Source organism: Micromys minutus, assembly GCF_963924665.1.
Source record: "Micromys minutus genome assembly, chromosome: 1".
Classification (NCBI taxonomy): domain Eukaryota; kingdom Metazoa; phylum Chordata; class Mammalia; order Rodentia; family Muridae; genus Micromys; species Micromys minutus.
In genome coordinates this window covers 221,024,228-221,040,401 of record NC_137969.1, presented here as the reverse complement: position 1 = coordinate 221,040,401, position 16,174 = coordinate 221,024,228, and the positions used below count along the sequence as shown (strand labels likewise).

The 16,174-nt window shown below is 46.5% G+C and overlaps 1 protein-coding gene across 1 annotated transcript in view; it reads right to left on the bottom strand.

Moving 5' to 3' along the window:
* The window catches only part of SYNE2 (spectrin repeat containing nuclear envelope protein 2), a 259,839-nt gene that overhangs the window by 21,805 nt on the left and 221,860 nt on the right, over positions 1–16,174 (bottom strand). Inside the window, exons 98-100 of the mRNA XM_080930654.1 lie at positions 15,410–15,568; positions 14,184–14,350; positions 1,937–2,099 (exon numbers count right to left, since the gene is read on the bottom strand). Coding sequence (XP_080786780.1) covers positions 1,937–2,099; positions 14,184–14,350; positions 15,410–15,568 — 489 coding nt within the window. The remainder of the gene's footprint in view (positions 1–1,936; positions 2,100–14,183; positions 14,351–15,409; positions 15,569–16,174) is intronic.

The window sequence follows — 16,174 nt, the reverse complement described above, 5'->3', positions numbered from 1 at the left end:
TTCTCTGCCATTTAGGGTTTTGAAACGTGAAGACAGTTTTCAGGCCCAGCTAGATCCAGCCACATTCTTTAAGAATAAAAATATTGCCAGCATCCATATTTACTTGAATACCCATCCAGTGGGTGGGTATTTACATGGCCTTGTCTGCTGAGAGACTGCCCAAGGAAACTCATGCTAGATAGTCAAGTTGGCGAATAAGCCTGACAGGCCTGCGGCTGTGACTCCGCTGAGATGCACACTCAGATTTCTGTAATGCCCATTTGCATTATACGATGCTCAGGGCTATCTTTTATTCACCAAAGCAAAGGCAGAATCTAGTGCAGCAGTTCCCAACCTTCCTAGTACTGCAACCCTTTAATGCAGTTCCTCACACTGTGGTGACCTCCAACCATACAATTAGTTTTATTGCTACTTCATAACTGTAATTTTCCTACTCTTATGAATCATAATATAAATATCTGATATTAGATATAGGATGGCTAATATCCCTGTGAACCCTGTGAAAGGGTCATTTGACCCCCAAAGGGGTCTTGACCCACAGGTTGAGAACAACTGATCTAGATAATTTCAATAAAAAGATGTTTAGCTGGGTATGTTGGTGCATGTCTTTAATCCTAACATCAGGGAGCTAGGAGGAGGTAGATCTCTGTGACTGGGAGGTCAGCCTAGTCTACATAGTGAGTTCTAGGCCAGGTAGGCTTATACAGTGAGATTTGTCTTTAAAAAAAAAAAAAAGAAGGGATTCAATGCCTCTGATCTCTGTTTATGCCTATACTCATGAGCACACAGAAATACATAATAAATCTGTGCCCATGAGCACATAATTAAAATAATAAAAATAAATCTTTACAAGGTGGTTTCAGGTGCATTTTTACAAAAAAAAAAAAAGTTGTAAGGGTCAAATATTTATTCCATTTAAGGTGCCCCAAAAATGCTATTTTTAAATTAATAAAAGGTCAGATAGTGGTGGCACATGCTTTTAATTCCAACACTCAGGCAGAGGCAGGAGGGTCTCTGTGAGTGTGAAACCAGCCTGGTCTACAGAGTAAGTTCTAAGACTGTCAGGGATACACAGAGAAACCCCGTCTTGAAAAGCAAAAAGAAAACAACAAAACAATTAAACCAATAAAAAGATAGACCTGACTCAAGATAATTTGTCTTTAAAGGTTGTCTTCTGAGAAAGACATGGTGGCACACACCTATAAATCCCAGCACACAAGAGAAGTTCAAGGTCACCCTCAACTATAATAGCTAGTTTGAGAACAGCCTGGGTAAAATGAGATCTATCTGCCCCTCCCTCCCTTCCCTCTCTTCCTTCCTCTCTCAAAGGCATGTATGACACACACACACACACACACACACACACACACACACACAAATAAAACTGGAGTGTACCCTTCTGATCTTGATTGAGCACTTGCCTGACATATGAAAGACATTGGGCTGAGTCCCAGGACAGAGGGGCAGTTTTGGGGCTACCTTAATCTCTAGAGACTACTTTTTGGAAGCAATTCTTCAAGTGAAGCTCTCTCCTCTCAGCTGTATCAAGTTGATGTCAGTACAATAAGGCAGAAGGCTGAGTTTAAAGTCAGCCTGGGTTATATCTCAATTCAAAAGAGAAAATACACCTCTAATTCATCCCCTCCCACAGCTACGTCAAACACAACAAAAACAAAAATTAAAAACCCCACTGACCATCGAGATTAAGGTTGGCATCCTCAGCATTACTTGAACTATTCCCAAAAGGGATATGTGAAAGGGAAGGGGTGTCCAGAGATGGATGCCTCACGTATGAGGCAGAGACATGGGCAGGTGATCCACTTCCTCTGGTGAAACCACAGGCATGGGCATGCTGGACTACCAGGCAGACAAGGGCAGGTCCGTTTTGGCTCCCATGGAGCTACCCTGACTCCCAGCACTCCTTCCTGTCACTTACCTGCTGCTCAGCAAGCCTCTTCTGGATCTCCTGGTTATCACAGACGTCGTAGACTACGGGCTTGGAGAGCTCAGACTCGATTCGAGCCAACCAGGTGCGAAGGTTGCTCATGTTCTTGTCCAACTGCTGAATGAAAGCAAACGTCTCCTTCAGCTTCTTCACCCTAAATGCAGTGGAGGAGAGAACCGTCATTAGCAGTGAGAAGCATGGGCCGGTATGGATGCTGGTGGGCAGAAGACTATGTGAATTGCTTTAATTCACAGCAGGAACGACTCGTATGACCTGGGTCGGCGTGTTCACAGAGAGTTGGAGATCTGCAAAATCTGTTGGTCTGTATCGTTTTTCACAGGGACTCTGTCAAGCCAAAAGTTCTGTCAAACCCACATGGACTCCTCCTAACACCCTGACCATCTTTCTGGTGCTCCATACTGGAGAGATGGTGCCATTTTCCTCTCTCCAAAATACCTCTTCTGGATAACTTCGGTCCAGTTCCGGTCAGGAGACATCAGCAGTCAGTGGTCCTCCCTGGATGGCTGATGACGTCCCCTATCCAGTTCACTTGGCACTTATTTGGCTCATGATGGCCTTTATGGACTCTGAACAACGACAGAACACACAGCAACCCTGCCACTTCAATGTGAGGGCTGGTGCTCCTCGGAGTCTACCTGCCTTGTGGGTTTGTTATGAGGCATCTCTGAGTCAGGACACCACTCAGGCGCAGTGCTGCTTGCTGTCTGACAAATCCAGGTCCCTTCCAGCACGACGTGGCATGCAGCAGGTTTGAGAAGACCTTGTGCTCACTGGTGCTTCATGCTAACACTTGCAAGGGAGACTCGAGCTACTGAAGCAAAACCCATCTTTGTTGATCTCAGACAGGGTCTCACTAAGTAGCCCGCACTAGCACCAAACTCCCAGATCCTCCTGCCTCTGCCTCCTGAGTGCTGGGATTATAGGTGTGAGCCTCCTTGCCTGGATAGCTAACATTCACAGAGATGGAAAAGAAATGCTTCAGTCAGCGGCTTTCAGAGTGGAAGAGCGAAGGCCTGCACTGTTGATCTTGGGGACTGGAGTATCCCAGAGATCCAAAGTAATGGTTACAGTTCAAAGTCCCTACTTACCAATCCCCATGTCGGCAGAGGCCAGCAGAACTGCATCCCCGGCCGGGCGACGGCAATAGAAAGAGAAACTGAGATGCTAACCTCAACTCACAGGAAGCACACTGTCTGCACACCTCCACCAGTGCTTAACCAAACAACTTCCTCTGGCCTCCCTGCCTTCCTACTCGCCACCTTTGGTTCTATTTCTGAAGACAAGTCTGATTCATGCTTGGAACCTTTCAATAGTCGTGCTCTCTACCCTGACAAACCAGTTTAATCTCATTATCTGTTTAACACCTCGAGCAATTGGAGTGACCTCTGTGGCCTCTCACTGAAAGCCGTTCCTTTTTTCCATGGGAGCATTTCTTCCATAACCAACCCGTACTTAACCACTGTGCTCCTAAAACACTGGGACAAGCTAACAGCAAACAAGGGAGACACTCCCCACTTTTCAGAAAAGAAAGGTAGCTAGGCGGTACCTCCCACTGGCCATAAACAAATACTTGTTAAATGAATAAACATGTATAGTCACTTCCCGGAGGCTGTTTCTTCCCAGATAGGGTCTTTGGTAGCTCAGGCAGCCTTGATCTTTCAGTGTTGCCAAGGTTGCTCTTGAACATCTGATCTCCCGGCCTTCCCCTTTCTATGTTGGGATTAGATCCGTACAGGACCATGCAGGCTTACACAGTGCTGAGGATGGAATCCAGGGCTTAGTTCATGCTAGGTACAGAGCTACATCCCCTACCTCCAGGCTATAGTTTAGGTGGACCAAAGAGTCAGTGTGTTTATATCTCAGTCAACCAAGACATCCCCAGGGACAGCCTTCTAGTTCCATCTCTGTTAGCAGTGACTTGTATGAATTTAGGAGAACCCTTTTACCTCAGCTTTCTGAGGTCTCCCAAACCTAGGCGAACCTGGAGCAGGCCAGGGTTAAAGTCCCATCCGCAATGCATCTACAAGCTTGACAGCCCTGCCAGATACTTGACTCAGACTCCAAGTGTCCCTATTCTTTATAAAATTAAACATCTTGCAGGTGATGTGAGACCAAGGTGTGACCAGTAGCCACTGGAATATGATAAATGTTCAGTGCTGTGACTCTCCTTTTGCTGATGAGGACACACAATGCTACAACGCCATACTACCTGACTCTGGACTTCACAATAGTGTCTGCCGAGCATTTTACTTTCAGTAGCTCCATAAGGCGAGGAGGCTTGGAGGCAGGCTGTAAAGGCTTGGGGTTGGAGTTCTGGCGTCGTTACCCGCACATAGAAAATGTGGCTAACAGTCATACACTCCTTCATTGGGTTGTCTGGGAGTCAGGAAGAAGATGTATATGAAAGGTGTCTGGGACACTTTGACGAGGACAAGTGCCCAGGAATCACGGGCATGATCAGTTTCAAGGAAGTAGACTTTCCAAATTGCATTCTTGCAGCAGACAAAAAGTCTCCTTCAAAGCCACGAGATGATTTATTGAAAAGGCTGTAACAGAATCCAGGTGAGGCCTGGATACAGCTATAACCTAGATCGGGCTCTCATCTCCGTGGTTTAGCCCTATGACCTTTTCACCCCATCTTACCACCCTGACTGTGCAAGGAGCCCACGCAGCTAGAGAGGTCTGCCCTATTCAAAACCCTCTTACTGGAGAAGAGGCGGGGCCACGGCCACTTCCTGTGGGAGGAGAGTAGTGCTGAGGCTCAGGTATCTCTCACTCTCTCCCTTTGCCCTGCACTTCCTCTTGTCCCAGGATGGCAGCTCACTGTGCCTCCATCAAGCACCTGACCCCAGGCCACCAAGAATCACTGCTGCTTTCTTTCAACAAAAAGAGGTCTGGGGAGACCCACCACCTTCTGTACGAAGGGACTTAGCACACAACAAACAGCCAGGTGTAACCGTACTTACTTTTGCCAGCCAGAGGTTAGGGATGCGATACGTCCTGGAGAAGGGGAGGCACAATTTGCTTGCCTTTCCTAGAACTGTTGTATTTAAAATGGAGTGCTCCAGGCAGACCAGTGAGGGGATGGGAATAAAATACAGACTGAACATCCCCAACCTAAAATCCGTAATCTGTAAAGGGAAAACATCTAAAACTTTGGAGGGCTGCCATCACATTACAAGTGAAAAATTATACATCAGACCTCCAATGATGGCTACGGTCAGAAGGCACATTGGTAACTACAAAATTACCTTACCTCTGTAGATGAGAGGTACCAATGGATTCCCAAGAGATCTCCATATGCAAATATCTCAAAACAGAAGAATAAATCCAAAGTATTTCTGTTCTAAAGTGTTTGACCTAAAAGGATACTATACTAGCCTTTTCTTTTGCAGCCCATTCCTTTAAAATATCTACATTTGGGGCTGGAGAGATGGCTCAGCGGTTAAGAGCACTGACTGCTCTTCCAGAGGTCCCGAGTTCAAGTCCCAGCAACCACATGGTAGCTCACAACCATGTGTAATGAGATCTGATGCCCTCTTCTGGTGTGTCTGAAGACAGTGACAGTGTATTCATATACACTAAATAAATTATCAATAAAATAAAATAAAATATCTATATCGAATATACTTTGCAACTCATAAATAAGCCATAGTACTAAAATGGAACATCTATGTAACCGGCTAAGATTTATCTCATATGCTAAGATATGTCAGGCCTGCTCTGTCTCACATACTAGTGACTCAACTAATCATCTCAACGATGCTGACAGACAGGTGCTATGGCACTGCAACCGCTGTCATCCCTGATGCTGGCACACAGTGGAACTAGCACCACTGCTGTCCTCCTCTTTGGACAGCTGAGGAAATGAAGGCTCATGGGTTAAATAACCAGCTCAGTCACCTGGACCATTAGCGGGGGCAGGATTCTAACCTCCAGCAGCCTGGCCTCTGTGGCTTGTCCCATACCTTGCACACACAGATGTACATAGATTGGAGGTAGAAGGAGGTAGAAGATGGGTTTTGCTGCTGTTGGGGAACACAGTTCAGATACAGGAGTCAATGTGCTTGTAGTGAGTGGGAAGAGCCTTCAAGTTGCAGATATACTGCCCATGTTTCCCTTCTATAATTTTCTTTCAATATTCATTTAACCACTTGCTTTGTTCAGGGTCTTATGTACATTGTGAGGATTCAATAACTCAAAGCTGGGTTGTAAGTCTTACAGAGCTTATGCCCCTGCATCTTAGGCACCGAGATAAAGGTAATCAGAAGTACTTAAAAAAACCTATTGGGGGAGGAAGTGACAGTCACCAGTTTGTCTTTTCCATCCAAATGATGACAGGACCATATGTTAAAGATAGGAGGATAACAGTGTACTTACCCACAAAGCAACTTACTGTCCTCCTATAGATGGCAGGTAAACTATTGATAACAAGCAAGCTTTAAGGCTAAGTGAAACAAGGGAAGGCAAAGGCAGATGGGGAGGCAGAGGGAGGGAGGAAGAAAAAGAGAGAGGGGCGGGGGAGACAGACACTCATAGACAGACACTGATTTACCCAGTGAGTCTCACCTGCTCTGTGGCTTAACCTCTGTCTGACACCCTCAATGCACTGGAATCACAATGCTCCTCCACCTGAGAATTTATCCCAAAAATAACCAACAAATTTTTATAGTTCTGCTACCCAGAAACATAGTAACTCAGCTTCCCCTGGGTCGGGAAGCATGTGACCTTTGTTAATCCTGATGGCCGACCTCTACACATTAGGCCTCACTCGTATGGTTCTCAAAACACTCAGATCTTTGGTTAACATCAGGAAACAAGGCAACCTGGTCAAAGAACAGCCTGTTGGCTTGGTGTTACATGACATTAGTCACCTAGGCAGTCAATGTGGTTCCCACCTCTGCCCTTGCCCATGGTCATTCAGGTAATATTTCTCATGGATTACCTCTGAACACACAACATATACCTGAATTCCAGGACTGATGATCAAAACAGTGTTGTTGGGTGTAAGAAAGAAGCCATATATCCCCCAAAGACTTTTTTCCCTATGAAACCAAACAAACTTAGTATCATGCTAAGAGCATCTGTAGACTAGACAAGTTCTATTACAGGAACTATGGGTAGAGAGACAGAGCACGATCAAGGTGAATAAAGTTTTTTGCCCCCATCTTAACTAGAGGTGGCTCAGAATAGAACCCTGAAGAACACAGCTCCCCAAGAACGGTCACAATGAAGGTGAACTGGTAATCGGTGCATACAGCAAGCAGAAGTCCTGCTGTGTATAGGAGAGGCTTTAAATAGCAAATGCTTTATTTATCTGGAACAATCCCTGTTCATGCACACGGAGTAATGCACCTTTCAGCCCCATTCTAAGGTGCACAGTATACGGTATGCAGATTATAAAAGCTCAGGTAGTGTTCATGAAACGATGGGTCTGTCAACGTGGGCAGTGTAGCAGAATTAATAAGGAAAACTGAAATGATCAATACTATCCGAATCTGGACCCCAGGAAATACTCAAACCTATAGGCAGCAGTCAGTTGCTGAACACGATGTACTAAGCTTGCACAATTTTATCTTTTTAAGAGCTAAATATTCTCATAGTAAAATCATTAATGTCCATGCCCCGATTTAAAGGCACAGACAGTATAGTACATTTTGGAGCCAATTGCTTCTTTGGAGCATTTTTTTTTTTTTTTTTAATGCTGAGAGCTTTCTATTTTCCACACAGCATAAATGCATCTCTGCCCGGCTTGTCAGAGGTAGGCTGCCGGCACCACAAGCATGCTGACGCCAGGAGAGAACCCATCCCCCGATGGCTGAGTGCACACACTCCGCAGCCACCATCTCATCGGTGATCTCTATTGTAACCAAAACGAGTGAGCCAGACAGCAAGACACACAGAGATAGCAGGGGCCACCTGGGTCACGGGTGCAGCTGCCGCTAAAATGGCACTTACTGTTTATGAGAAAAAACCATTCCTTAGGTTTCAGCGGACGCTCCAAGTTCCCGGCTGCACCTCCACCTCCTGGCCAGGCGGCCCCTCCCCCTGCCCAGCCTGCTCTCTTCATTCACTGGCTCAGCATCTTCCAACCAGGCCCTCCCCAAGGCTCCTCACTGGCGGCACCAACCCGGTTGGCTCCTGGGCACAGGGTGATGCCGGCTAAGAAGGAAGACACCTTTTCTATGCTCCGAGATTTTTAATCTGTTTTGCCCCTTGCAATAAAGAAACCATCTCTCTCCAGCTCTTTGCTCACACACACACAGCCTTTGTTCTGACGCTACAGGATAGCAAGGCTGAGGGGAGAAAGTCCCAGCGTTATCTTGGCACAGGGTTATTTATGAAGTGCTATAAAGCCAGGGAGGAAACATTTAGATTGGGAACATGGGGGAAGAGAGATTTCTGGTTTATAATTTCTCTGTGTCATGTTTACAAGCAGCAGTGAAACCTGAAGCCCAAGCCGTGGGGTGGGGGTGGAGGGAGCCTTCCACCGGTCCTGGAGGAGACCTTTCCTAAGGAGCTTTCCTCTTACCTTAGAGCTGGAGTCCTGCCTAAGAAGGCCAGAGTTCATTTACACCATTCCACTGACTGTTGTGCAGAGACTCCGCCTTGCAGTACAAATGGGCCTCAAGATAGAGGAAGAGATTTCAGCGTCTCCCTCATGGGTCTCCCAAGATGCAGAAACACAGAAATCCTTCTTTCTCCCATGTTTCAGGCTTGTTTCTTTCCCTATTTTGAGACTTGAGCTCCTGTGTTCCTACAACCCACGACTTAGCCATTACTGTATTTCGCACCCAGGAGACAGCTCTCAGAAGACACTTCTGCCCCCGAGGTGGACTGGTTGGATTGACAGGAAGGAAAGCAGGGCCACCTCCAGCTGGCCCTTCTCTATACCCAGTGACCTCCATAGCCTTCCCCACACTTGCAGTGGCTGGAATAAGACAGCTTCCTGACTAGAAGCATTGTTTGGCCTCTCATGGTGACCTTGAGAAGTTATAGCTAGAAGGATGCCCATTCAACATGGGATGAGAAACATCTATAACCCACGGCTGCCAGAGTAAAAACTGCGGAGCTTAGGTGACATTTTCCTTATTATTAGCAAACATGAGATGGGCTTCTCACAATGGTAAAGGAAATCTGAAAAGTATGCTTAATTTCTTTCATTGTCTTTCCAGGGGAGTGATACTTCTGAAAGCAAAAGAGCCATCCAGTATCAACAAGAAGGGACGAGCCTTTGGTTACATGCCATCGTCTGAGCTGAACTGAAGTCTCTCCTTTATACACTAGCATAGGAGACTAAGCCCACTCACGATGGTGCCATTGAGGAAGCACTAAAGCCAAGAGTAGCATTTTCCTTAGAAACTGTAGATAAATGAAATGAAATCGATCACTAATGATCCTCTCTCAAGGGAGACTGGCAGTGTAAATCTTCCAAGGGAGCTCTTTCAGGGACTAGAAATGTCCATCAGACTTGTGCTGGCTGGTTTTGTGTCAACTTGACACAAGCTGAAGTCATCACAGAGAAAGGAGCCTCAGTTGAGGAAATGCCTCCATGAGATCCTGCTATAAGGCATTTTCTCAACTAGTGATCAAGGGAGGGGGGTCCAGCCCATTGTAGGTGGAGCCATCCCTAGGCTGATAGACCTGGGTTCTCCTGAGCAAGCCAGGAGAAGCAAGCCAGTAAGAGATATCAATCTCTCTATGGCCTCTGCATCAGCTCCTGCTTCCTGACCTGCTTGAGTTCTAGTCTTGACTTCCTTTGGTGATAAACAGCAATGTGGAAGTGTAAGCTGAATAAACCCTTTCCTCCCCAGCTTGCTTCTTGGTCATGATGCTTGTGTAGGAATAGAAACCCAGGACCACACTGCTAGAGCTGAGCATGGTGCTATTCATACTTGTATCTCTCGCTTGGGGATGGGGGTGTGGAAGCAGGAAGACAGGTGCTTGCAAGATCTCATTGGCCATCTAGCTTCTCCTCACACTTGGGGCTCAGTGAGAGACTTTGCCTCAAAATATATAGTGGAGCTCTATCAAGGAAAGATACCTGATGTCTACCACAGGTACCCTCATCTCAGATCTTATGAAATGGCTCATCCAAGATATGCAATACACACATCCTCCCACCCCCACTGACTAAACATTAAGACACAGGGTGACCCGTGTTCACAGTTCCTGCTTCACACAACAGAAGGTGCCAAATCCTCCCCTGACTTTATTTCCAATGAAATCTAACTGGGAAGGCTCTCTTGAAGCCATGGTCCCCGTTGGCTGAACATGTTCATTTCTGTCCATCTCCCCATATCTCATATGGATGGCTCTGGAAAAAACACTTAACCAAGTGTATTCTTCATTTAATCTCTTGTGTGAGCAGGGAAGTATGTAATTAATATTCCTTGTCATTGAGTCTGACTGGATTCTAGATAATAATAGCCCAGGGCTATGGAATCTCTTGTGAAGCCATCTTGGGCTTTCCAGCCCTGCATCAAAGTTATCTCAAGAGACATGCCCTGCAGCTTCTTTGCTTTAAGAAAGTTCCAACCTGCTGAACACTTTCTAAGTGGAGAAGACAGTGGTTCAAGGCTAAGCCCTCTTTTCCTGTTGTGGTATCAGACATCTTTGAGGGATGTCATGGAGACAGATGTGTGTAGATTGACCCTTGGTGGTCCTGCCACTGTCTCATCTGGATCTCAGTCTTCATGGGGACCCTGCTAGTGAAGCAGGAAGCAGGACTTGTGTACGGCCCTCCAGCATGGAGAGAGAGGCTCAAGACTCATTCACAAACTTTGACTTATTTCATCCCACTGCTCCTATGTTTCTCGCATGGTCTTCACATCAAGAGTAGCACACTTGGGCACGTGTGAACAGAGCCCTGTGAGGAATGAAGGTCTGAGCTCCACCGACTCTAGACGTGGGACACTGGGCTCTGGAGGATGCTTGCCGAAGCTTGAGAACCAGTCTCCCAGTACACAGTACCTGACACTGAGTCCCAGGTTTCAGAAAACGTTTCATATAGTGCCTGGGAAAGCCAGAGTCTCACTGGAGCAGGATGTGTTCTTAAGATATTCTGTGCAGGCAGCTGGAGAGATGGCTCAGTGGGTAAGAGCACTGACTGCTCAACCAGAGGTCCTGAGTTCAATTCCCAGCAACCACATGGTGGCTCACAGCCATCTGTAATGGGATCTGATGCCCTCATATACATAAAATAAATTAATTAATCTTAAAAAGAAAGAAAGAAAAAAAAAAAGCCTGTTGTAATGTTGTAGTAAATTATTTTGAAATTTGTTGAGAATAAACCCAGAGTAATAGTTTTTGCTTTTTCATTTCTTTGCCTTTTAAGCAGTGAATAAGACCTGGCTTTGTGGGCTTTAGAGTTCTGAACATCAGGCCAAGCCCCAACTTTAACTCAGGCTGAGGGTGAAGACCTCACAGGGCTCTGTTCACTGTGTGTCCAACTAGAAGGGTCTATGCCACAGGAGGATGACCGCTACCTGAGTTGAGATCCTGGTTGCATTCTGAGCTTTCTCTGTTAGTTAGGGCGAGTTATTTAACTTCAGCTCTCAGTTTCTTCATCTATAAAATGGGATGGTGAGATCCAGCTTTCAGAATTACATTAAAAATTAAGTGAGGGCTGGAGAGATGGCTCAGCAGGTAAAGGTGGTTCTTGCCAAATCTAAAGATTTGAATTCTACCCTGGTGATCCACACAATGAAAGGAGACTCCCACGAGTTGTCCTCAGACCTCCATACATGTGATACAACAGCCATTTCTGTCCCTCTCCTGGAAGTAATTGTACTACAAAGGCGAAGCGACATCAATCATACAAAGCATGAACTCAATTGGCAGCCAAGAAAGGTATCTGCTGCTGTTGTCAATGGCTATGTCCAGGAAGGCTGGTGCACTTTCAGCCAATGGTTCATCTCTTTTCTACCAAGGAATTGGCCAGAGACGGGCAGCTGGTGAGAGGCCAACAGCCTGCTAACGTCTACACAGCGATCTAACTGAGGAACGCATGCTACCCCTCTTGAGAAACTGTAAGCTAGGTCTTACTCTTGAATGATGCAAGAGCAGGTGTGATGTCCTCGTGCTATTGATTAGCGTCAAGGACCCAAGCTGACTCAGAACCCAAAGAGCATGACAGGGAAAGGATCTTATTCTCCCCTGTCTGAATACATTCATTCAACAACACATGCCACAGTGTGTCCTCAGCCCTGGGAGTGATTATTTAAAATGTGTTATTGGTGTGTGTGGTCAGAGGACAAATGAATGGCGTCACTTCTGTCCTCTGGTTGGCTTCTGGGGATCAAGCTCAATGGATCATCAGGCTTGTATGACAAGTGCTTTACCCGGTGAGCCACCCTGCCTGCCCAGCCTCGGGAATAATTTAATCAAATCCCTGGCTGCATAAGGAAGGACCGCTCTTCCCTAGATAGAGCCAGGGGAATCCGCCTCCATTTCACAATGAAGACCATAGAGAACTGGTTCACAAACAGACGTCTATGTGCTTTTCTGGCCCTGTGTGAAATGAGCAACACCTGTAACCCCTGTCTGTTCAGATTCGGATGGACATGCTGCTGGACGCATCTGGAAGACCCGAAAGCCGGCTCAGAAAAGTAAAATCACACACTCTGCTTTCTACAATGAATAAAAGGGAAAGCCGGGAAGTTTCCGTGTGTCTCATTTTCAAATACTTATTGAGAGAAGCTGCCTTTAGCCCGGCCCCTTCCTCCAGCTAGCTCCCTTGGATCTTCAGGAACTTTGTCACCACGAGAGAATGTGATGGGCTCAGACTTTACCAGGAGGCCAAGTGTGTGGGTGGCATTCAAGGCCCCATCTTTCCTAGTGTTATTTCTTACACTTGAGCCACTGGGGCTTCTCGTCCCTTCCTGGGTGGCTTTTCTCCTGGTCCACGTCATACCTGTTTCCTCATATCAAGGGTCTTTCCTACTGCCTGCAGTGGCCATCAGGAGTTCAAACCTTCACTCAGAGCCATCTGGGTGGCAGCTCTTTCCTTGTCTCTCAGAAGATAGGATCTGGGCTCTCCATATGCTTGGCTCTACTGCTGCCAGACACACACTCCCATTAACGTCTATACAGAGATCTGACTGAGACGAAAGTAGCTGGCTCCTCTTACCGCTGTGCTCGCTCCATTACCATTGCCCCTGCTGACCAAATCCAGTTCACTTATTGTTTTCAGTGGTCAGTGAGGTAAACCACATCATTCACACCACTCTGTTCATATCGACAAACCTTAACAGTCTCTCCTCTAAACTCCAGCTCATATCCACGTTCACACCTGAGCACACCTGTGAAACCTGTGCTGGCCCAGTGGCAGACAATGTGACATGAGTGGTCCCAAAGCTGACATCTCTGAAAACCAGGTTGCAAGGGGAAGAGGGTCGCTGCCTTTCTTGAGAAGATTTGAAAAAGGCAGTTGTTTACAAACTTTGGTTGTTACCATCGTTTGGTGGGAGACACTATTTCTAGCTCTCATTTGGACAAAATTGCATTGGAGAACAGAGCTTTGTGGTCACACCAGAGGATATGCTGACCAGCACTCAAAAATTGTATTCTCCAGTGAACCAGGTGCCCATCAAGGTCCTGGTTACAAAGGACCCTTACTTGGCACTGGGCCCCAGCTGTGGGGGCAGTCAAGGGCTCCCCACTGTCACCACACAGAGTGAGGCAGGAACAGGCGGGCATAATTTCATGGAGGAAACATTAACTCTGGCACGGGGTGATGTTTTCTAAGGGAGAATTCCCCTTAGGATCTATTTCAAGCTAAGTTTCCAAAGTCTTGTTTAAAACAAATCCAGCTGGGTACAGTGGCAAGTGCTTGTAGCTCTGGCTACTTGGGAGGCAGAGGAGGGAAGACTGGTTCAAGGCCAGCCTGGGGAATTTAGCCAGACCCCAACTCAACAGTAACAACAGCAGCAGCATCAAACAGTAACTTGGTGGTAGAATAGTTGTTTAGCATGTGAGGCCAAGTTTAATTCTTTGCATTACGACACACACCACACGCTTAATTCATGTCAAATTCTTTTCTCAAATATCATTTCCATTTATTGTTCAGATTAGGATTTCTCCTCATCTCCCCTCAACTGCAAATCCGTGTGCTTATAACCTGCCAGGTTGCCACACACGTGGACTAGACTCAGTTCCCGGGCTCTGTGAGGAAATCCCTAGGGGTAAACAGAAATTATCTTAGGCCAGTTCTCACCTCGACCCGATGACGTCAGAAAGATGCTGCCAGCGGTCGCTGACCTTGCTGAGCTTCTCCTCCATCTCAGCCGCCTTGGCCTTGCTGCTGGCCTTGATCAGCTGCTCTCCTATCTGCTTCAGCTGCAGCTTGTTTTCCGTGAACAAGCTCATTTCTTCTTTACAGTCCTGACAGGGACCAAAGCACAAGGCCCAAGTCATCAGTACCAGGCTGGTCCCTCTCCAGCCCAGGGCGGAGCCCTCTCTCAGCACACCTTTTTGTTTTGTTTATCAGACAGGGTCTCACTATAGTCTAGGCTGATACTGGACTCCAGGCAATACCCCTGCCTCACACATCCTGGTGATGGGATTGCGAGCATGTACTACCAATGCAAGCATAAACTACATTAGTTTATCTATTTATTTTATGAACATTGGTGCTTTTCCTGCATGCCTGTGGGAGGGTGTCAGATCCCCTAGAACAAGAGTTACAGACAGTTGTGAGCTGCCATGTGGTCCTGGGACCTCTGGAAGAGCAGCCAGTGCTCTTAACCACTGAGCCATCCTTCTAACCCTGGTAACATTAGTTTTAATAGGAAAACAAAACAAAACGAAAACCATATACTTGTCAACAGTTCTTCAAGGAATGGCTGTACCAGCTGGGTGACTACAAAGTGTTCAATGTGGTAATGACTTTCTCAGACTATGTGGCCCAAGCCTGCAGTTCACGATCCTTCTGTCTCAGCCTCCTGAGTGCTGGTGTAGGCATGTGTTCCCATGCTTGGCTGGAGGTATGTTCTTTTTCTTTATCCTTGTAGTGCTGAGGATTGAACTCAGGGCTTCATGCATGCTAGGCAAGAACCCTACCACCTGAGCTACATCCCAGCCCCCTCAGGCTCTTTCTAAATGTACAACCCTTTAGTTGCACCACGTCACAGATGTGGAGCTGAGGCCTCATTACTGCAGGGGTCCTCTTTGACTCAGGTTCTACTAAACACTCACTAGATCCCATCTCTGGGTAGCCTCCCCGACTGAGGGAAAGCAGCCCTCCCCAGCACTGTCTCCACCTCCGACAGGCTCACGCTTTTTATCTCTCCCACCTCTTCCTTCAGAAAAATCAAAACTAGTCCCTTGAAACATGTACACTGTCATCTGAAACACCAGTGACACTTGCAGGTCCCAGAGCCCTTTGGAAGCCCGTGACCGTCCTCCACGCATCCACTGGGGCACCCCGACTTCCCCGCTCACCTTCTGTAACTTTTCAATCATTTCTTCAATGCTGACATCTGCTGTCTGAAGAACTTTGTTCTCCATCTGGACCAGCCAAGCACACAGTTCTTTATTTTTTTCATTGAACACGACCCATGAATTGAGCCTGTCTTCTATCTCTTGCTTGCGGAGAGTCACCTAGGTATGACATGCATTGGGCAGCTGAGGATAGCAGGGAAGCAAAATCCCTCTGGCTCTCAAAACCCGTGAGCACCCCCAACTCTAGCACACCCCACCTCACACACCTTTCACACTCACAAACGGAATACCAAGGACTTTCACTTTTGTCAGTGTCTCTAAGACACTTCCTTTTCTTAAAACCTCAGACTTAGCATTAACAAAAGTTTTCTCCACCCTTGGTGACTACCATAAACCTGACAAAAGACAAAATGACAGCGCTCTGTATAGAGGGCATCAAGCCTTAAGTCATAAAGGTTAAGGAGAATACAGAATCAATCAGGGCTCAGCTCTGGTTTTCTGTTTGTTTGTTTGTTTGTTTTCCCTGCTCTTTCAATATTTACATTTACTGTTCCCTCCAGCTATCTCCAACTTCTGTGGCCCAAAGCTTTTCCCTTTCAAACTCATCAAGTCTTTATATCCAGTGGGCAAAGTCCTGCTTACTTATTTAAAAGATTAATTTATTTAATCCAGATCACAAGATTAAAAACAAACAAAGAAACAAAAACACCCAGTCATTCATTAATAATGCAAATGAACTGGAAACCTTAAAAGTAGTAAAAAGGG